At 34.7% G+C, this 22623-nt stretch overlaps 1 protein-coding gene across 5 annotated transcripts in view; it reads left to right on the top strand.

The window, feature by feature from the left end:
- The window catches only part of BRIP1 (BRCA1 interacting DNA helicase 1), a 207940-nt gene that overhangs the window by 68832 nt on the left and 116485 nt on the right, over nt 1–22623 (top strand). For 4 of the 5 annotated variants that reach the window (XM_055090075.1, XM_024127738.2, XM_024127737.2 and 1 more), the window contains exons 7-9: nt 8425–8715; nt 13827–14048; nt 16853–17052. In XM_055090075.1, the coding sequence (XP_054946050.1) occupies nt 8425–8715; nt 13827–14048; nt 16853–17052 (713 nt within the window). The remainder of the gene's footprint in view (nt 1–8424; nt 8716–13826; nt 14049–16852; nt 17053–22623) is intronic. The other variant, XM_055090076.1, reaches the window with a different exon arrangement.

The raw sequence follows: 22623 nt of genomic DNA, 5'->3' as shown, positions 1-22623 counted from the left end.
AGCCACATGTGACTATTTAATTTAATTAAAATTCAGTTCCTCAGTTGCACTAATCACATTTCAAGTTCTCAGTAGCCACATGTGGCTAGTGACAAGTACATTCAATAGTGCAGGTAAAGAACATTCCACCATCGCAGAAAGTTCTTTTGGGTAGTGCTGCTTTAGAGGCTTGTATATTGATAATAACTTGTCTACTAATTAAAAAAAATTTTTTTTAATATATTTATTTAGGCTGGGCCAGATCTTAGTTGTGGCAGGGAGGATCTTCGTTGCAGCACATGGGATCTTCATTGTGGCATGCGGGATCTTTAGTTGTGGCATGTGGACTCTTAGTTGTGACATGCATACAGGATCTAGTTCCCTGATCAGGGATCAAACCCGGGCCTGCTGCACTGGGAGTGTGGAGTCTTACCCACTGGTCCACCAGGGAAGTCCCAACTTGTCTACTAATTTTTAATGGTGGTGAAAGATGCAAAAATGTCTCTTTTGTATAAGTTTTATTTATAGCATTTTGATCAGTATGTAGAAGATGATGTCACAGGATGGCTTTGTTTTCTCATTTTAAAAGGGTTGTTGAAGAAAGTATGAAAAACACCAAAATACTATACAATAAAGGAGAAAATAAAAATGTCAGGCAATCCCAAGGGATAGGATTTTTGAAGTATAATATACAAGTGCAAATATCACAAGAGTGCAGCTGGATTAATTTTCACCAACTAAATAATATACATATATGTCTTTTTACCACAGGTTCTCTATTCCTGGGTTGTTTTTGATTCATGGCTTGATTGTTTGGATTTCATAATCATGTAGTTTTGTTCAAGAAGAGTACATAAATATATTTCTTATTATGTCACATCAAGAGGCACTTGATGCCAGTTTGTGTCACTACTGCCAATGTTAAAATTGACCACTTGGTTGAAGTGGTGACTACCAGGTCTCCATTATAAAGGCACATTTTTCTTTTGTAATTAATAAGTAATCTGTGGGGTGATATTTGGAGACTATGTGAATATCTTGTTTCCCAACAGCTTTTCACCCAGTGATTTTAGCATCCATTTATGTACCTTACAGGAATCACTTATTACATGGGAGTTGTAAAATGGTGATTTTAAAAATTTTGTCATTCTATTTATACTTTTTAGCTAGCATTCTTCTCGAAGGAAGAACTTTCCCTTTTTCTCCCATTTCCTTTCTTTGATTCTTCTTTTTTCCTTTTTGTTGTTGTTGTTGTTGTTGTAAATACCCCAGGTATTTCTCATGAAGTTGGTCAGTGTGACTAATCACTATACTTTGAGACTCATTGCTGTAGTCACATCTGTATAAGTTCTACTATACCAGGAGAATATTTGCTTTATACAGGTTGGTCATCTTTATGATGTGTTTGTTCTTAAACTGAGAAGTCTTACAGAATATAATTGTTCTAGTATAAATTTAGATTAAAAATTAAAAATACCACTTTGGGTTTTTCTTGATTATAAACTTTTCAGAATCTGAGGCAACTGTGTTAAGGAATTCCCATTTACGCTAGGCAAGAAAGTAAACAGTAAGTGGAGAGTAGGGTAACAAACACTTACGGTATCAAAAAACAACCGCGAAAAGGATCTGTCTTAATGTGCTAGCCCATTGCAGTTTAACATATTGCTTACAACCTTCACAATAGAATTTGAGTGACTTCAGTTACACATTCCAGGAGACTGGCAGTCTGTTACAATCAGAGTCTGAACTTTAGAGCAGGCTAATTTACAGCAATGGGATGAAGAAAGTTGTGGATTTGTATTACACACTCTCACCTGACACTGTATCTGATCCCTTACCTGCCGATTGACATCTTGAATGAGCTCTTTGAAGCAAGTTCCAGCTTAATTAAAACGTTTGCTTGGTTAGCAGTGATCTGTGAAAGCCTGTGATAAATATTGAATCAGGTTCACCTGCTGGTTGCTGTGAGTAGATAAACAGCTGCCTTGTGCAGTTTAATCATGAAACTGGCAGTAGAGTACTACTGTTTGAATTTTTAAAAAAGAATAGTGGAAAAGGTATAGTTATGTCACTTTTGCTATCTTACTAGAGTGTGTGCTTATGTGAGATTTTGCACAACAGGCATTCAGTACCTGTTTAGATGGCTTGGACAACAGCAAATGGTTGATAAAGATTAACAGTAAACCCTCCGTCATATGCCTCAAAGTATAGTTCAGTATTCATTGACTTTTTTACCACTAGCTCTTTAGGCGCATGATGTTTTGAAATAAAAAAGGGCAGTATTTTGCTTTTTTGCCAAGTTAAATGGTAGGTAAAAATGATCCTGTTAAAACTTTAAGATTTAAGGTTATGACTTCCAACTTCTCACAAATTATCATGAATTTTGTAGCAACTTGAAGAACTTTAGATTTTACTTTATCATCTGTAAAATGGAGTTAGAAATATACATTAGTGAACTAAGTGTTTTAGAATTATGTTAACATTATGTAATTAACAAACATTAAAAGAAATTAATTTACAAGCAGTAGAGGAACCTTTATAAAATTATCTTCTCTGGACTATCAACTTGTTTATTCCTTTACAGAATTAATGTGACTAACCAAGCTGGTTGTTAAGAAAATGCTATTTCTATTTTATTTCCATTGTAAAATCAGACATAAATTCTGGAATAAAGCCCTCATCCAAATAAGTCACAATCTTCTTTGAGCACATGATGAAAGTTATAGACTGACTTTCTAAAAATGCATACAAAATTGTGTTTGTAGTTTCTGGGTGATCTCAAACTCTCCTCTGTTAACAGTCAATGGATGTAAATTAAGAACCTATTTCCTAATAAATGAGTTGAAAATTTTGGTCAGGACGGATTAAGATGAAAGTTATTCTGCTAGGTATTAAGCTGCTGAGGAGGAACAAGTGTATTTGCTGTTTTAGGTTCCTTTTGAAGCACATTTTAGCATTTTTCAGGTATATTGTCTACTACAGTCCTTAGCTCCAAGGGTTATCTACCATAGTGGGGATTCCTAATTCTTTTCATAAAGTTTTCATAGTTTCATTCCTGTCATCAATTTGTTTGGAAGTTTATGGGGAGAATAAAATGTTATTTAAGTCATACTCAGCCTGCTCAACAATTTTTTTTGATATTTATGTCAATACATGAGACTCTCTGGTTCATATTTTTTTATTATATACAATATTCCATAGATTGACAGAACTCCACAGTTTATCCATTGTTTTGTTGACACACTTGGCTTATTTTCCTCACTATTAAAACAGTACTGCAAAGAATATCCCTATTGTATCTGTCTTAATTTGCAAGAGTTTCTCTGGCATGTATGCCTAGCAGGGTCATGCTGGATCAAAGGGTCTATGTATCCTTGATTTCACTAGATCACCAATTTGTTCTCCAAAGTGGATGTGCCACTTTATACTTGGATCAGCAGTGTATGAGAGAGTTGCTGTATATCCTCTCTACCCAGTCTGGTGGATCTGAAATGGAATCTAATTATGGTTTTAATTTGCATTTTCCTAATTAGTAATGAGGTTGAGCATTAGGTTGCACATCTTTTCAGATGTTTATTGGCTTTTCCGCTTTTCTCTCCTGCGATTTTCTTGTTCTTGGGCTCTTTTTCTTCTTTTGGGTTTGTTTTTTAAAAATTGATTTGCTGGAATTCTTTATATATTGTGAATAATGATCCTCAGTTGGTTATATACAGTGCACATGTCTTCTCGAGATTGTGTTTTCAGTCATTTGTGTGTTTGGTGTATTGTTTAAGAAATCCTTTCCTATGTTGAGATCATGAAGATGTTTTCCTGTATAGGGACAGAGAGTTTATGGCCCACAAAACCTAGAATATTTACTTTCTGGCCCTTTACAGAAAAAGTTTGTTGACACTTGTTCTAAAGAGTCTCTTAATTGAGAATTTTTGTTTTTTTCCCTTTTGGAATATAATATCCATCCTGTTAGAAAATATTTGACTTAAATGTCAACTAATAATAAGTTAAAATAGTTTTTATGAAGTAAATTGTATAGCTTATCCTTAAGAATATTTTGTAGTTGCATTTAGGAAATAATGCACTTAGAGTACCAACTTTAAACAGTTCTTTACCTCGTGAGTGAAACTGGTATTGATAAACACACCTTGTAGAACAATTAAAAAGTAAAGCCCTCTTTGTCAGTGGGGTGAAGTGACCCTTGTCATTGTCTTCTACTTGGCTTGATATATCAGGAATTCTAATGTTTCTTGAATGAATGAATGAATGAATGAGAGAGTACATGTAGAGTGCTTAGCACAGGGACAGCCTTAATAAATGACAGCTATTAATAATGAATATATCAGGATATGTGTTTGTCACCCACAACTAAAGTGGCCCAGATATTAGCATAACAAGATGATTTTTCTTTTTGTTCTTGAAAAATAACAAATTGTCCTGTATTTTTCAAAAAATTAAGTTATAGTTATATGTAAAACACCATGCGCAATGAATGAGTAGATGAAGTAATGTAAGACAGTTTCTTTCCTCAAAGAATTTGGAGTGTGGTTGAAAGACAATGCATGCACATATGTTACTATTTCATGGACCTAGTTTTCCCTTTATTTCATACCAGCAAGCTTCTTTTTGGTCTCTTTTCCTCTCCACTTCTTTATTACTTATCTTTCATATTAAGTATATCCTTTTATGCTTGCTTTTAGAATTCAGTTCATAAACTGCTTTTAGATACACCCCTGATTTATGAATTTACAAAATAACATCTCTGACAATGCAATAGTTTCTAACTACTCCTTTATTATTTTCCTTTTTAAGGCATAGTCACCATGCTAATTTTTATTTTTCCAAGTATTTAGGCATAGTAATTTTTGTTGTTGTGGGGAAAGGCTGGAGAGAGCTATGAAACTTTAGAGGTTGATGTAGTTATCTTAATCTACTTAAACTTCTGATTGTAGCCTTGTGAAAGGAATAGTGGCAAGGAATCAGCAGTTGGCCTTTCAAGATCAAATGTTATATTCTTTCTTTATCCTTTCAAAAAATTTCAATATATGTCTCTATGTAGTATGACAAGAGAGGGAATAAATAGAAATTGTTAGACAAAATTTTCTAAAATCCTTGGTTGCTGACCTCCTAAGAACAGTTTTGGCTACTGTAAATTTGAAATGTATTTTTAAACAATTGACTTCTGCATGTGGAACTAATAATAGAACTGTCACACCCACTTGTATCTTGTGTTTCTCTTTAAATGATAATAGATTTTTTTGCTGTTATTTGGGTTAAGTTTTCTTGCCTTTTGTTGAAGTAAAAGAACTCTAGACAGTTTCCAGCTATGGGAAAAGAAGCCATCTCTTAAAGAGTTTGGTTCTACCATACGATGTAGCTATTTACAGTTCTTAGAGATTACAGGTTTTGGGAGCCCATGTGTTTTATCTTCTTGACGTTCAGATATATTAGATGAGAGAGAATATTTTTTAATTTATTCTCCAGTTTCCTAATACAGTCTCTGTAAATTTAAAGAGCAAAAACAAAAGGAAGACATCCCTATGAAAGATAAACTTGATTGTTTCTTAGCAGGAGAAATAAACTTGATCATTTCTTAGCAGGAGAAATGCTTAGTGAAAAATATTTAATTTTGTTTATCTATTGTTTCAAAACCCCTAGGTCAAAGGGTTTCAGAGAGAGACCAGAAAATATTAGCCTATTATTGGAGTGGAGGATATTATGACTTCCTATCATTGCTGTTTCAGGATTCTTTCTCTAGTTTTCTTACAGAATTGAAACTTGCTGAATTTGGTACAAATAATTCTCTTTTGTTACTAAATAATTGCCTTTTTTAAGCCTCTGTTCTATTGCTACATTCATTTTTTTCCATCTTCAAATATGATTATACCAAATCCTTTAAATAGAAACTCCAATAGAAGATCACTTCTGAAGAAATAATTCCCCTTTAATATTGCAAATAAATAAGAATCACCTTTCTTAATTTCTGTCTTCTACTCTACTTCTACTTCTACTCTTCAGTGGGTGCAACCACCCACTGAAAAACCATCTTCTTTGAGGAGTCACCCTTGAGTTCATAGATGGTATAACTACAGAGCATTTTAAGACTTAACAAACAAAAAACATTTTTAGTATAAAATTAGCCGTGGTTTAAAATTTTCTCAGGTATGGAGTGAAAAACAAATTTAAGTTACCTAAATAAAGCTGCTCTAGTAGGAAGAGTTTTCTGAAACTAGTTCTTGATCTTTTACTTTTGTTGGTACAGCTACTAGCATAATATTTTAAGATAAGCAGATCCCTTTAAAAAATTAAAACATTTGAATACAAGGCAGCAAGTTATAAGTCTGTATAATAGCATCCCTTTCTATTTGAAAAAATATGAAAGATATAATTATATGTAGAAGGGTCTGCAAGTTATTTGTGGTGGTGGTTGACTTATTTTGTATTTTTCTGTAGCATTTGAATTTTTTGTTTAGAAAAATAGTGGAATTAAAATAAAAGAAGTGGGTGATAAAGCTTTAAGTGGAATTCATGTTGAAAAGTGTTATATCAAAAAGTAGGTTTTCCGAGCCTTGAAAAAAGGCCACATTACTGAGTTACTTTTATGCTTGTATATAATATATCCACGTGGAATATAACAATGCATTGAGCCCTAGCATTCTAATATTCAGAGTGAATTTAACTGTATCATAGGGAAGAGATATAATATAATTGAATGAAAGATTGAAGGTATGGAAAAGTCAACTAATTCTGCTACCAAGAATTACCTTAATTCTTTTACTGAGTTAATTAATTAGTGTGATCATTGCAAAGACTAGAAAGGAATTCAGTCAGAAATATCATGATATAGTTTGCATGCCATTTTCTGTGTGACCATAAATTGTTAGATATTGCAACGTATGTAACATAAACCACATGTCAGCTGTTTCCTGCCTCACTGTTGACAAGAGCCCCATTCATAACTCTTCTTTTTATCCTTTCAGTGAATAAGTAATTATTCAATATAGAAGGCAGGATATTTGGAACTGGCTATTTAATGTGGCAGCACTCTGTAATGAAATCTGCTGTTACTGGCAACCTGAGAGGGGAATGTAACAATTCCAGCATGGCTGTAACTTTATCTGCTTTGACTGACTGTTTATTTGGCACATCAGTGAACCTTTTATCCCAGTGAGTGACAGCTCCAGAAGGGTCACATTTACATCCATTCTATCATGTATTGTAATATTTAATGGCGGACAAGGTTGAGCGAGACTGGGAGTAATTTGAACTTGCTTTTCCACTGAGTTGAGGCTAAAAGACAGCTTGATCCCCAGTATTGTGGTGTAACATGCTATGACTTAGCATTTGTTTATGAAGGCTAATCTTACTGATTATAATTTTAAAAAAATCTGCAGTTAAATGGTGTGTTTGTTCTACTAAACTAAAACTCTAGTACAAATTCTCTTAAGCTACTGTGCTATTTAGTTTTTTTTCCCTATCAGTGACTATTCCTATAAACTAGCCATTTCATAGTCTTTTTCTTAAATGAGGCTGCATTCTATCTCATTTTATAGTAACTGAGGTTGAGAAGGGAGTAGCTATTAAGAATCCCTGGGTTCTAATATATAGCATTAAGCTTTTTTAATTTTTTTATTTTTGAGAGTTTGGAAACAGGAGAGAAAAACCAGCTAAATACTAGACTATACTCCTGCTGTTCCATATGGTGCCTTTATATAACTATTTTAATTATGAAACTGAATTGAGTAAAATTGTCCAGGAAAAGCTATCCTGACTGGTAATTTTACTGATGGATTTACATTCCATGACAGGTAATTGAATTTCAGATATACTTGTTCCACGCAAGCAACCTGCCTTCATTATTAAATATTAATAATTTGCATTCATTTTCATACTTTTGCTAGAGAATAGTTTTCTCTTCTTGTTTTTGACTGATGCTTTAGATTCAGCTTGATATTTCTATTCTTCTGTAAGCTATATTTAAAATGCTTTCTAATATGTTGGTATATTATAGGATATTTGAATGGACTGTGCTGTGAAGAAAAATAGCACTATCAACTCTAAATTGTAATATCACAAGTTCACTTGAAGCCTAAGCAAAAATGAAAATTGTCCTCTGTTTTATCTTATTTTTATAATTTATGAAAGAGGATAATTAAAATATACTTAAAACATTTGGAATTTGAGAGTTGGAGTAGTATGTTAGAAAACAATGCAAATATGGAAACATCATTTATAATGATAAAAATGGTTTATCATTTATTTATGAAGGAGAACCAATTTGAAATTGAATTTGTAGTTTTTTCTTTAATGGCAAATTTTAGATGATGTAACATCATGAATTTCTCTTTATTTGACAGTTGTGATTCACTGCTTATAGTTTTGATTCCATGAGAGGTTTGATAACAATTTTATGGTAGTCCAGACATTAGTTATCTTTTCTTTCCTTTGTTACAGCCCCCTGGTAACTGTTCTAGGTGCTGTTGTTCTACTAAACAAGGAAACAGTCAAGATTCTTCAAATACCACTAAGAAGGACCATGGGGGGAAATCCAAGATACCCAAAATATATTTTGGGACACGCACACACAAGCAGATTGCTCAGATTACTAGAGAGCTCCGGAGGACAGCATACTCAGGGGTCCCAATGACTATCCTTTCCAGCAGGGATCACACTTGTGTCCATCCTGAAGTAGTAGGTAACTTCAACAGAAATGAAAAATGCATGGAATTGCTAGATGGAAAAAATGTGAGTAAGTTAATGTATTTTAGTGGAAAAATTAGGCTGAAAAGATTAAAATTACTTTTTAATGTGTTCATTTTATATGTACATTTACAGCAATAATCAAATAACTTATGAAAATCAAATTGATTGCTGGTGTTGATATTTTTTAAAAAATAATTTTACTGTAAGAAAATCTTTATTCAAGTTTTCAATTATGGGTTTTTGTCCTAAAGCTTGGGAATATTTATTTATATCCTTGAAAGTTAACTTTCATTTTAGTCACCTGTCTTCATACTTTCTTCTTTTAAATCTCTCTACCCCAAATAGTCAAACATGGATGTCATATGAGGAGATTAAAAACATTTAAGTGATTTAGTCTAACTAGATCTAATTAATGTATTTAACATATTTAAAAACGTCAAAATAAGGTAGTTTACATAGGCCCCCTCTTTGAGCAAATTTTAAAATGTTTTAAATTGAGAAATGTAATGACTATACTGTCTCATAATTCTGATTAGTACAAACTTCTTTCAAAAAATTATGTTTAATTATTAACATAAAGATAACATGAAGATATGTTGATGGTTTTGAAATTTTCTAGGGATATCTAGAATAATACGAATTTTGTCTAGGTAGATAAATCTTTCTTACTAAAGACATCATTTTTTAATAATATTTTGGCAGTATTAGTTTGGCAGTCTGTGTACCAGTTTGATAACTAGTTTACTCTAAAATTGAAGTTACAGGTCTGGAATTATACCCAGAAATTATTGGTGAAGCATAAGTTGATAGTATATGAAATGACCTATGATATTTTAATATATTTTGAAAGTTGTTCTGTCTTTCTGTATTTTGTCAAACATAAGTGGTTCTACACAAAAGGCTAAGAGCTATAGCCTCTAGAGTTTCATTTAATTGATATATCACCTTCTACCATATAATGCGCATAGATTATTTTGTTTTATGCTTTTCTTTGTCAATGCTTTCTTTTATTAGATGGAAATTTATTCAAGCCTTATTTGGGGTTATTCAAAAGAAACTTCAACAGATATTCAAACCTGATAATATGAAGTATAATTACTAAGGGGCTTCAATGGAAAAACTTAAGTGACTTGTTCAGAACCAGGAAGAGAATACAGAAATTGAATCAAAACCGTTGTTGAAATTCTGTGATCATACTTGTTTTCATATAAGTTCTTTTTAATTAACTGAGGAACTGTGAAATCTCTTCACTCTGTATATTTTAAAAGTTCTCTTCAAAGAGAGATAAAAATACTAAAAAGCCAAATGCTAAAAAAATAATAAAATAGAGAAAAGGCTCTTCATGATAAAACCCCATAAATTTTATATTTAAGTAGACTTCTTTCCCTAAGTGGCTAACTGATCTACTAAATTCCTCAAATGCTTGAAATTTGTTTTCTGGCTATAATAATCTATGTAAGAAGACTTGCAGGCGTTGTCATTATCTTTTACTACTTGTTATTGAGAAAATTATTATGTAATTTATTATGTATTTGTTATCCCATTAGTAAAAACAATTATAAAGTTTAAGATTGTGTACTGAAAGCAAATATCTTATTTTATGTAATCCTCTAGAATCCTGCAGTGGTGGTTATGATTTTTGATTGGTCTTTATCCTTCAAAGTTTGAATTATGTAAAAATAAAAATCCAGTACTTTTTCATTGGCCTTTAGGTTCTGTTTTCAAGTAAACAATTCTTTTATTTTTGAATATTAGTATTATAAATAATTGAAGATACCTGCTTGTAGTTGTTTTGACCTAATTCTGCCTCAGAATGCCTAGCTCATAGGCATACATGCACATTCTTTTTCTTGTTCCCAAGCCCTCAGGGTAATTTGGTATTGTAATGAGGGCCAATTACAAAGTCACTAAAGGTGTCTATGTTTACGATGGCTGAATTACCAAAGAGAAATGATAAATAGATACCTGACAGTTTGAGTGAAAAAGAGTTTAAAGTGTGATAACGCTTTAATTGACAGACTCCCCTCAGGGTTATATTACACTGCTAAAATGGATGAGCTTTTCTGGTTTTGCTATCAGCCTCCACAGCAGTGTCATTTTAAGTGCCCTTAAAGTGTAAACTTTCTGAGTTTTTGGCTAGATCCAAAGGCACATGTGTTTTTGTTCACTGTTTCTTTTATGCTCCTATACTGGAAAAGCAATGCACTTATCTGCTAAAAGTTAAATTTTGTTTCAACTAAGAAAAAATAATCTTAACTAGCCCTAGAAATAACTCTAAAAAGTTATTTTAGGTATAGAAGAATATCTGTCTTTTGTTAAGATGAGATTTAACAGTCCATAACCATAGACTCTGAAGGTACCTTAGTGATCATTTTGTACAAATAAAAGCTTTCAGAATAGTATGGAAGATACTTGGAATGAAGAAATGGTGAATGTCATATTATTAAGCTCAATCTGTATCAAGCTCAGTATGAAAGATACTTGGCACATCTTCAACTGTCTCTTGACCTCAGAATCATAGAATTTTAGAGCTAGAAGGAACCTTAGAAATGGCAGTCAGTGGGTCAGAGGAATCTTAAAAGGCTTCTAATGCAGCTACTCTTTTGATGCCTAGTCACATGAGAAAAAGGGGCCCTGAAGTTTGCCCAGTGTCAGACAACTAATTAGCAAGAAAGGAAGCAAGTCTTCTAACTGCTAACCATTGCTGCTTTTACTACACTAGAAACAAAAACGAAAGATGGCATCATCGTGTGGGGAAGTTGACATGGCATGAAGGGTAAAAAAGAGTAGTAGAGATTAGACGAAGTAAATGAAAATAATATAAAAATGAAGCAAATAAAGAAGGTTAGGTGAGGTGAGCCCTTTCTTCCTAATTTTTATTTTTAATACCTTGGAGGACCAATAAGCAGCATGGCTTTAGGAGAATTAGCAGTCCTCAGCTGATCATGCTTTGTCCTTGGATTTGCTGACATTCTTTTATAGGTTATGACGTTTTTATGATTTACTCCATTTCTAGCAATGTCTAGATATTTTTGTGTATGTAATGATGTATGAATGTTTTAAAAACATAGATTTGCCTTTTGTATAGTTCATAGATAAAAATACACACACACACACACACACACACACACACACACACACACACACACATATGTACATATCCCCCCACTGGTTAAGGACAGCAAACTGGGAAAGATAAATATTGGATTTCAAAATCACATTTAATTTTTTTTGATATATAAAATTAATGAATTAAAATGGCTCATTATTTCACCACTTAGTCCCAAATGACAATTGAAAAAGAAAAGTAACATATACATGGTTAGAGACTCAAAATTACAGAAAGGCATTAAATGAAAAGATCTCTCTTTCCAGTTCTTTCCATCCCCTAAGGAAACTACTGTAAGGTTTTATGTGTATTCTTCTAAAACATTTAAAATATGTATTTTCTATAATGTATGTGTATAGATTATTTCTAAAGCTTAAACCCATCGGCACATAGACAAATCTAACTTATTTTTTAAGGGTTATATCTTTTGTATGAATTTTTGCCACAATTTATTTAACATATCTCCTGTGGGTAGACATTTGGTTTATTTCCAATTTGGGGGGCTATTAAACAGTGCAGTATATATATAATTAAACGGTGAAATTTTATTTAGTAGTTACTGACAAATTTCCAGTGCACTTCTAATAGAAGTAGAAGTTTATACTTCTAATTTTATACATCTTTTAATAGGATATGCCACACCTTTGCTAGGACTGGATTTTATCAAACATCTTATTTTTTGATTGGTGTATGTTAATAAAATTTATTTACTTCTAATAATAGAATGGCAAAGGACATTAGTAAATAGTACATAAAAGAAGGTATGCAAATTACTGTTGAAACTTTTTAGAATGTTCATACAATGTAATGTTAAACCTTGCTAGAAAGTGTGTAAAATACAAATCAAAACAACGGTCTTCTATTTTTACCTTTAAAATAGGCAAAGATAAGAAAAGATAATATTAATGTTGATAAAGGTGTGGAAAAAGGATAATGTAAAATGCTATACATTTTCTGGAGAATAATTTGGTGATATGGTTTTCAAGAAACTTAAAAATTTTTTTACTCTGATCCCATAATGCCATTTCTAAAACTGTATACTAAGAAAATATTTAGAAATGAGCATAAAAATTCTTATTGCAGCATTATTTACAAAGCAAAAATTGAGAACAGTCTAAATGTCCAGTAATAAACTGGTTCATCAACTATGGCACATTAATCCAGTGTACATATATAGGCAACAATGAAAAAAAACTTGATATGAAAAAATATTTCTGATAGGATTTTTAATAAAATAGGCTAAGAGAAAAAAGGAGAACCCAGTATTGTAAAAAAAATATTTAGTGGCTAGATTGTTAATAATACTCAGTGCCTGGGGAAAATTTGCTTTGTTGTCATTATTTTAAAATTGGGTTGCATTATAGAGATATATATCCACAGGTACATATGTATAGAAGAAATGTGAAATGAAATACATCAAAATCTTGATAGTACATTCTTTGTATAATGGGATTTTAGGTAATTTCGGGCTTTTTGGTACTCTAGTATTTTCCAACTTTTTGTAGTGAGTACTCTTTTTTCCCCTAGGACATTTCTCCTGCCCTCCTTCCCACTTTCCATTCTTCCTTTGTTTTTAATTATTTATATTTGATTAAGTAATACTGTCTCATGGCTCAAATTGAAAAGGTACAAAAGTGTCTATAAAGCAAAATGTCTTTCAGTCCTGTCCCCAAGTCACTTGGCTCTCATCTTTGAAAGCAACTAGTGATACCATTGCTCTTGTGTATCCTTCCAGATCCTTCCAGAAATATTTTTGTCTAATACCATTTTAATCAGAACAAAGTCACAACAAACATACTTTTAAAAATATGTTTCTCAAGTTAATTTGGGATATTTCCAGTTATACTGATCTGGAGCTCTATCTGAGTTAACTAATATAGTTCTTTAAAATGGTTGTATTATAGATGTGGTGTATGTACTCTGTCTCCTCTGTTAAATCTTTATTTTGTGGCTTTAATGTTGTTTCTAAAATTCTGAGGTGAACTTGTTTTATTTCTTCTGTTCTAGTATTGGTTCATATTTCAGCTATGCATTTTTTTTTTAGGGAAAATTCTGCTATTTTTATCATGGTGTTCATAAAATTAGTGATCAACACATATTACAGACTCTCCAAGGGATGTGCAAGGCCTGGGATATAGAAGAATTCGTCAGCTTGGGGAAAAAACTAAAGGCATGTCCATATTACACAGCACGAGAACTAATGCAGGATGCTGACATAATATTTTGTCCCTACAACTATCTTCTAGATGCACAAATAAGGGAAAGTGTGAGTAGATATGTAAAAATTAAAAGAACTGTGTCCTATTGAGATATAAGTGATGAATGTAAAGCTTTTAGATGTTTTAATGTCTTTTACTTTATTTTTTGCTTTATATTTAATTTATGGAAATGTGTAAACCAATTAGAGTATTGAAAACTTATTCTAGGGGGTATTAAAAACTGAATTTTAGACATTGTCATTTTAATTTCCAAAGTAATAAGTACTTTTAAGGACCTAGTACTGAAGTGGAATCATAACAGGGTTTTTCAACCTTGACAGTAATGACATTTTGGGCTGGATAATTCCTTGTTGTGGTGGGCTGTCTGTGCCTTGTAGGATGTTTATTAGCATCTCTGATTTTATCCACTAGGTGCCAGTGGTACCCTCACAGTTGTCACAATCAAAAATGTCTCCAGACATTGCCAAATATCCCCTGGGGTACAAAAAATTGCCCCCATCTGAGACCCTTATATAGCGATCTCTTTATGAATAGAAAGAATTATTTTAAAACATTTATCTAAAGAATCTGTGTTTTGAAGTACTTACTTTGGGAGAATATGCATGCTATGCAAATTATGCTCTGTGAACTTTGAATAAGTGAATTTGGATACAGCATTTGTGTTTATCTGCCTGGTTCTTAGAGATATCCAGTTGTTACAGCATAAGACAAAAATTGAATAACTTCATATATTCAGTTGTTATTCCTCACTTTAGATCTGACTGTACAACTTTCATTAGCTTTCTATTTCTATAAGTTTAAAATGAATAGGCATTATGTTTAATACGCCTGCTATCCTTCCTCTTATTTGGCTGCCTTTCAGCTAGGTCTCTTTCCGTTGAGCAACTGTATATATCAATGCCAAGTCAGTCTTCTTAATATTACTTTTATAACATCTTTCCTCTGCTTAAAATCTCTTATATCTCTCTTTGCTCATGGGATAAAGTCATATTTCTTAAGCTTACTCCCAAGATGATCAATAGTCTGACCTAAATCTGCATTTTCAGCCTTTTCTGCTACAGACTCCCAACTTGAACTCTTCAGAAACTTACCTCAAGGTCCCCTGAGGATACCTTGTTCTTTCCTGTATCTCTGCTTTTGATTACACCTATATTGAATTGCCCTACTCTCTCTTTGTGTATCCAAATCCAAATCCTGCTCATCTTTTAAACCCCAGTATATTTCCTACTCTTTTATGGTTCTTTCTCAGCCATCTGCAGCCCTCTGTATATGATTATTTCCTCAGAATAACTCAATGGCAATTGCTTTGTGACATTTTGTATTAGTCAGGACGTGAATTTGGATACAGCATTTGTGTTTATCTGCCTGGTTCTTAGAGATATCCAGTTGTTACAGCATAAGACAAAAATTGAATAACTTCATATATTCAGTTGTTATTCCTCACTTTAGATCTGACTGTACAACTTTCATTAGCTTTCTATTTCTATAAATTTAAAATGAATAGGCATTATGTTTAATACGCCTGCTATCCTTCCTCTTATTTGGCTGCCTTTCAGCTAGGTCTCTTTCCGTTGAGCAACTGTATATATCAATGCCAAGTCAGTCTTCTTAATATTACTTTTATAACATCTTTCCTCTGCTTAAAATCTCTTATATCTCTCTTTGCTCATGGGATAAAGTCATATTTCTTAAGCTTACTCCCAAGATGATCAATAGTCTGACCTAAATCTGCATTTTCAGCCTTTTCTGCTACAGACTCCCAACTTGAACTCTTCAGAAACTTACCTCAAGGTCCCCTGAGGATACCTTGTTCTTTCCTGTATCTCTGCTTTTGATTACACCTATATTGAATTGCCCTACTCTCTCTTTGTGTATCCAAATCCAAATCCTGCTCATCTTTTAAACCCCAGTATATTTCCTACTCTTTTATGGTTCTTTCTCAGCCATCTGCAGCCCTCTGTATATGATTATTTCCTCAGAATAACTCAATGGCAATTGCTTTGTGACATTTTGTATTAGTCAGGACTCTTTCAATTGCATTTGACACAAACCCAGCTTCACTAGAGCTTAAAAAAAAAAAAAAATACTTGACTCTTTATCGTGATGACTTTGTAATCAGGCAAGTTCTTCCCAGTAGGAACAAAGATAAGCATAATCAGCTAGCTTTTTTCCAGCTAGGTAACCTGGAAAAAAGAATATGATTTCACATTAGTCACCCATAATTACTCAGATTGGCCTAGCTTGGATCTCATACCCATTCTTGAACCAGTCACTGTGACCATAGACGGATGGAATACTTTATTTAATTGACAAGCCTGGGTTCTAAGTCTACCCACATTATGAGAGTGGTGATGTCCCTTGATTAACAGCTTAACAGTCCTACAAACATCACATGGGAGTTGCGGAAGAGCACTTCTCAAAAGGGTTGCAGAAGAGGCTGAAATGAAATAGATACATACTATATTGTATTAGTATTTTGAGAGTCTTTTGAATCTTGTGTTGTTATTTTAGTTTTAAAAGTTTTTTTTATTTATTCTGCTTTTTATATTATGTTGGAGATCCCTTATACCCCTTTGTGTAACCAGCCATACGTTGATCCTGGCTCACTTAACATATTATTTTGGTTGATAGGTTTACAAGTATTTTGAGAGTGAAAAATGGAAAACTGTAATGCTGAGCTGATATTTGGTTGGCCTAAGTGCTTTAAAATTTTAAGACTGAGAATCAGTTGCTTATATAGTTGGACTTGTGATATTGGCCTATAGTGTGAATTTTTAAATGAAATATCTTGCCTATTGCTGTTAAATCCATTTTGCTGAATGTTTTACAGGAAAACTCTTTTATCTTATAGATGGATATCAATCTGAAAGAACAGGTTGTCATTTTAGATGAAGCTCATAACATTGAGGACTGTGCTCGGGAATCAGCAAGTTACAGTGTAACGGAAGTTCAGCTTCGGTTTGCTCGGGATGAACTAGATAGTATGGTTAACAATAATATAAGGAAGAAAGACCATGAACCCCTACGAGCTGTGTGCTATAGCCTCATTAAGTAAGAACATTTGTCTTTCAGTGTCTCTTGTGCTGCCTTTGTATTAAAACATGTTTTATTGTGCCAACTATTTTACAATTAGTAAACTTTGACCAGGCTACTTGGGAAATGGATTGTTGTTTGCCCATTAAAGGTAGAGATAGGCTAGTCCAAACTTTTGTCTTGTTCAAAAGAATATAGCGAACGTTAACTGATTTTTAAAATTGATAATTGTGAATCTTATTCCTGATTTAGCAGGATAATTTAATAGTCCCATAGGATGTGTGTAGGATATTGGACTGAACATTAACTAAACATGGTGGTTGTTTTTTAAAATTTTTTTATTTTTATTTTTTTTGCGGTACGCGGTCCTCTCACCGCTGCGGCCTCTCCCGTTGCGGAGCACTGGCTCCGGACGCGGAGGCTCAGCGGCCATGGCTCACGGGCCCAGCCGCCCCGCAGCATGTGGGATCCTCCCAGACCGGGGCACGAACCCGTGTTTGGACTGAACATTAACTAAACATGGTGGTTGTTTTTTAAAATTTTTTTATTTTTATTTTTTTTGCGGTACGCGGTCCTCTCACCGCTGCGGCCTCTCCCGTTGCGGAGCACTGGCTCCGGACGCGGAGGCTCAGCGGCCATGGCTCACGGGCCCAGCCGCCCCGCAGCATGTGGGATCCTCCCAGACCGGGGCACGAACCCGTGTCCCCTGCATCAGCAGGCAGACTCTCAACCGCTGCGCCACCAGGGAAGCCCTAAACATGGTTTTAATTAACATATTTTAAAATTCTGGACCATGGCTCTATTTTATCGCTTTATCCTACAGTTTGAGTAGGAGTCTGGTTTGATGAGTTTCATTTAACCAAGATTTCAATACTGTAAAATAATAGATTTAGTATTTTATTTATTTACTTTAAAAATTCTTTCTTTCTTTCTTTATTTGGCTGTGTCAGGTCTTTGTTTTGGCACACAGGATCTTCGTTGTGGAATATGGGATCTTTTCAGTGCAGCACCTGGGCTCTTCTCTGGTTGCAGAGTGTGGGCTCTCTAGTTGTGGTGCACGGGCTCTAGAGCGCGCAAGCTCAGTAGTTGCGGCGCGTGGGCTTAGTTGCCCTGCGGCATGTAGGATCTTAGTTCCCTGACCAGGGATCCTACCCGCGTCCTCTGCTTCGGAAGGAGGATTCTTAACCACTGGACCACCAGGGAAGTCCTGATTTAGTATTTTATTGAAATTTACATAGGTAGTTTCCCTTTCATTAGACGTTATGTTGTTGATCTAGAATCTCTTTGCCTTAGAAAAAACCTTAGCTGACAGTACATCCCGTTCCATTTATTGCAGCACTTTTCTGTTCCCTTCACAGTATATTTTTTTTAAAAATTTGTTTATACACCCACATGTTCGAACATAAGAGGTTTACAAATTTATATTGTAAAAACCTTTTTCCCACCCCATCTTCCATCTGCTTAATTTCTGTCTTCCTGAACAAGTTTATCATTTAGTTCATATTTATGCAAAAATGAGTCAATATAGATACTTTCTCTTATCCCTCCTTTTTACCCAAATGATGGAATGCTATACATACACTTTTTTCTTCTCCATTTTAAACATAAAATATATTTTATTTTTGGGTCTTTCCTGGTTGCGCAGTGGTTAAGAATCTGCCTGCCAATGCAGGGGACAAGGGTTCAATCCCTGGTCCGGGAGAATCCCACATGCTGCGGAGCAACTAAGCCCATGTGCCACAACTGCTGAGCCCGCGTGCCTTGAGCCCATGTTCCACAACTAGAGAAGCCACCGCAGTGAGAAGCTCGCGCGCCACAACAAAGAGTAGCCCCCGCTCGCCGCAACTAGAGAAAGTCCGCACGCAGCAATGAAGACCCAATGCAGCCCCACCCCCCAAAAATATATATATATGTTTTATTTTTTAAAAGCCAGTTTATTGAGGTATGATTGACATATATAAAACTATTAATATTTAATGTATAAAACTTGATGAGTTTGAGATAAGTATACATCTGTGAAACCATCACCACGGTTTTTGACATAAACATACTCATTGCCTCTAGAAGTTTCCTTCTGCCCTCTTTATTTATTATTATTTGTGATAAGAACACTTCATATAAGACATAACCTTTTAGCAAATTTTAAAGTATATAATACAGTATTGTTAACTGTAGGTATTGTACTTTATATGTACGTTTTTCTGTATCTTGCCTTTTTTCACTTACCAGTATATTTTGGAGATCTTTCCATATCAAGATCTAGAAAGCTTTCTCAGTTTTAAAAAAATAGTTGCCTAGAATTCCATTGCATGGATGTACAGTGGTTTATTTAACCAGCCTCTGATAGTAGATATTGAGGTTGTTTTACAATCTTTTGCTATTACCTTGCTGTAACAAATAACTTTGAACATATGCCCTTTCATATGTCTGGGAGTATATCTATAGCAAAATTTTTAGAAGTGGGATTCTTGGGTCAAAGCATAGATCTACATGTAATTTTGATATGTATTTTAAAAATTTACACAGTAGATGGGTGAGTGGAAGACTAATTTATACTCTGACCAGCAATATATGAGAATCTGAAAGTTGTTTTTTTTCTAACCTGATGGGTGAAAAGTATCCCAGTGTACTTTTCATTTACATTTCTCTTTTTTTTAAAAAAAAGATGTATTTATTTATTTGGCTGCGCCAGGTCTTAGTTGTGGCATGCGGGATTTTTGCTGTGGCACACGGGATCTTTGCTGCGACGTGCGAGATCTTTAGTTGCAGCATGCAGGATCTAGTTCCCTGACCAGGGATCGAACCCGGGCCCCTGCATTGGGAGCGTGGAGTCTAAACTGCTGGACCACCAGGGAAGTCCCTCATTTACATTTCTCTTATTGTGAGATTAAGCGTTTTTTTTTTTTTTTTGCAGTACGGGGGCGTCTCAGCGCTGTGGCCTCTCCTGTTGCGGAGCACAGGCTCCGGACGTGCAGGCTCAGCGGCCATGGCTCACGGGCCCAGCTGCTCAGCAGCATGTGGGATCCTCCCAGACCGAGGCACGAACCCATGTCCCCTGCATCAGCAGGCGGACTCTCAAGCACTGCGCCACCAGGGAAGCCCAGATTAAGCATTTTTAAGGGCCATATATATTTCCTTTTCTGTCAACTCTCTGTTGACATTTCTGTCCTTTTTTTGTTCTTGTTTTTATGGTTCTTTTTCTTATTTATTTGTAGATGTTCTTTGAAAATTGGCCCTTTGCTTGTGATAAGAGTTGCAAACGTTTTCCCCTCCATTTTACTATATGCTTGTGTCTTTCCTTGTGGTATTTTTTCCATGTAGAAGTTTGTCATTTCTATTTCACAGCATAATTTGTTGAAAGAGTTGTGTATAGGTGCTGATTCTATTTTCTCACTTCCCATTCTTTCCTTATCCATCCCAGTAGTGTTGCTGTCTGCATAATTCTACTGAAACTGTCCTTATCGAGATCTCCAATGATCCAGAGATCGCTAAGTGCAAAGGTTATTTTTCTGTTATTTCGCTTAGCCTCTCAGCATTGTTGGATACTGTTGACTACCACCTTTATGAAAAGTGTTTTTGTCTTATCTTCTGTGGAATAATAGAAAATATGTATTCAATATATTGGTCTCTGTCCCCAGTTCCTGGCACGGAAGTCCTAAAACCTTTATAATTTCCTAAGTGATAAAAGCATTTTCTGTTTTACTATTTCATTTTTGGCCCCAGTTCCTGACAGAGCTAAATCCCCTGGGATTTCCTGGATGACGGGTCTGTCTTTTGTTCTAATGAGGTGATGGGTTTGTGGGTTCCTGGATGGGTCTGGTCACTAGAAAGACCAAGGCATGTTTAAAAGTTGGAACTTTCAGCCCACCTTCCCTCTGGGAAGAGGAGAAGGGCTGGATATTGAGTTAATGTTCCATCATGTCTTTGTAATGAAGTCTTCATAAAAATACCAAAAGTACAGGATTCAGAGAGCTTCTGCATTGGTGAACACACCTATGTACTTGGAGTGGGGTGCACTTCACCTCCACAAGGACGGAAGCTTCTGTGCTTGGGACCCTTCCAGACCTCACCCTATATATCTCTTCATCTGACTGTTAATCCTTTATTATATAATAAACTGGTAAATGTTTTCCTGATTTCTGTGAGCTGTTCTAATAAATGCTCAAACTTGAGGAGGGGGTCATGGGAGCCTCTGATTTATAGCTGCTTGGTCAGAAGCACAGATGACAACCTGGACTTTTACAGCTGGCATCTGAGGTTGGGGGTGGGAGGGACAGTCTTGTGAGACTGAGTGCTTAATCAGTAGGGTCTGTGCTAACTCCAATTAGTGTCAAAATTGAATTGAATTATAGGACACCCATCTGATGTCTCAGAGAATTGCTTGTGTGGGAAAAAACCCCACATACGTGTAGAGACCAGAGGTGTTAGAAGTGAAGTAGTGAGGGTAGAGCAGACACACAGGAATGTGTTTTCGTAGACGGCTTCCATGACATCTGGTTTTCCTCCTCCTCACAGTTCGTTCTTTCTCAGTTGCTTTTGATAGTTCTTACTTTGTTTGATGTCTAAATGTTGAAGTACCTCAGGGCTTGGTCTTGGGACCTCATTTCTTTCCTAGTTCTGTACTCTCCTTAATTTACATAACCCTAAAGCAGTGCAAATGAGGCCTGAATCTGTGTCTGTCCCAACCTCTCCGTGGAATGCTGTTTTCATATACCCAACTATACTTTCTCTGTTTGGATATAAAATTTCAACTTTCCAAAACACTCCTTTCCTTCCCCTACCTACTCCCCCACACCGCCCCTGTCTTCTTTGTCTAAGCAAATAATACCAACCAGTTCCTCAAATCAAAAATCTAAGTATTATCCTTGATTACTGCCTCACCTCATCCAATTCATCAGTAAGTTTTATAAATGCCACCTACACAATATATCTCAAATCCTTCAGTTTCATACCTGTCATCCCAGAATCATCCCTCAACTAGAACAACTTAACAGCCTCCTAATAGGTCTCTCCTTTCATTTTTGCCTTTCTCCTGTAATCCATTCTGGCTTATAAACTGGAATCATCTTTTAAACACTTAAAATAGATGATCTCTCTCTTATTTAAAATTTTCTGTTTAAAATCTTCCCATTGCACTCTGAAGAGAATCCAGACTTCTTATCCTGGCCCAACATGATCTGATTCCTGCTTGTCACTCTAACATTGCTCATACCATTATTCCTTTCTGCCCATTGTGGTCCAAATACATTGGCTTTCTTTCAGGTCTTTAAATAAGCAAAATTTGTTAATCACCTGAGGATCTTTGCACCAGGTATTCTTCTACTTGGAGTACTCTTTTTCCCCTGATCCTCCCATGACTGAATACTTTTTGTATTCAGTTAGAATATATGTCACCTCAAGAAGAGCTTCCTTGACATTCAAATTAAAGTAGCAGTTAGATTACATTAATCCAGTTTATTTTCATTATATCACTGTCACTACCTGATATTGTCTTGTTCATGGATTTGTTTCTAAGTTTATTTCTGTCTCTCTTAGTAGAATCTAATTTCCATGAGAATAAGGACCTTGCCTATTTTATTTACTGCTGTA

Source organism: Physeter macrocephalus, chromosome 14 (assembly GCF_002837175.3).
Source record: "Physeter macrocephalus isolate SW-GA chromosome 14, ASM283717v5, whole genome shotgun sequence".
Classification (NCBI taxonomy): Eukaryota; Metazoa; Chordata; class Mammalia; order Artiodactyla; family Physeteridae; genus Physeter; species Physeter macrocephalus.
The sequence above is the reverse complement of the archived record's forward strand: the minus strand, read 5'-3'. Positions and strand labels throughout refer to the sequence as shown.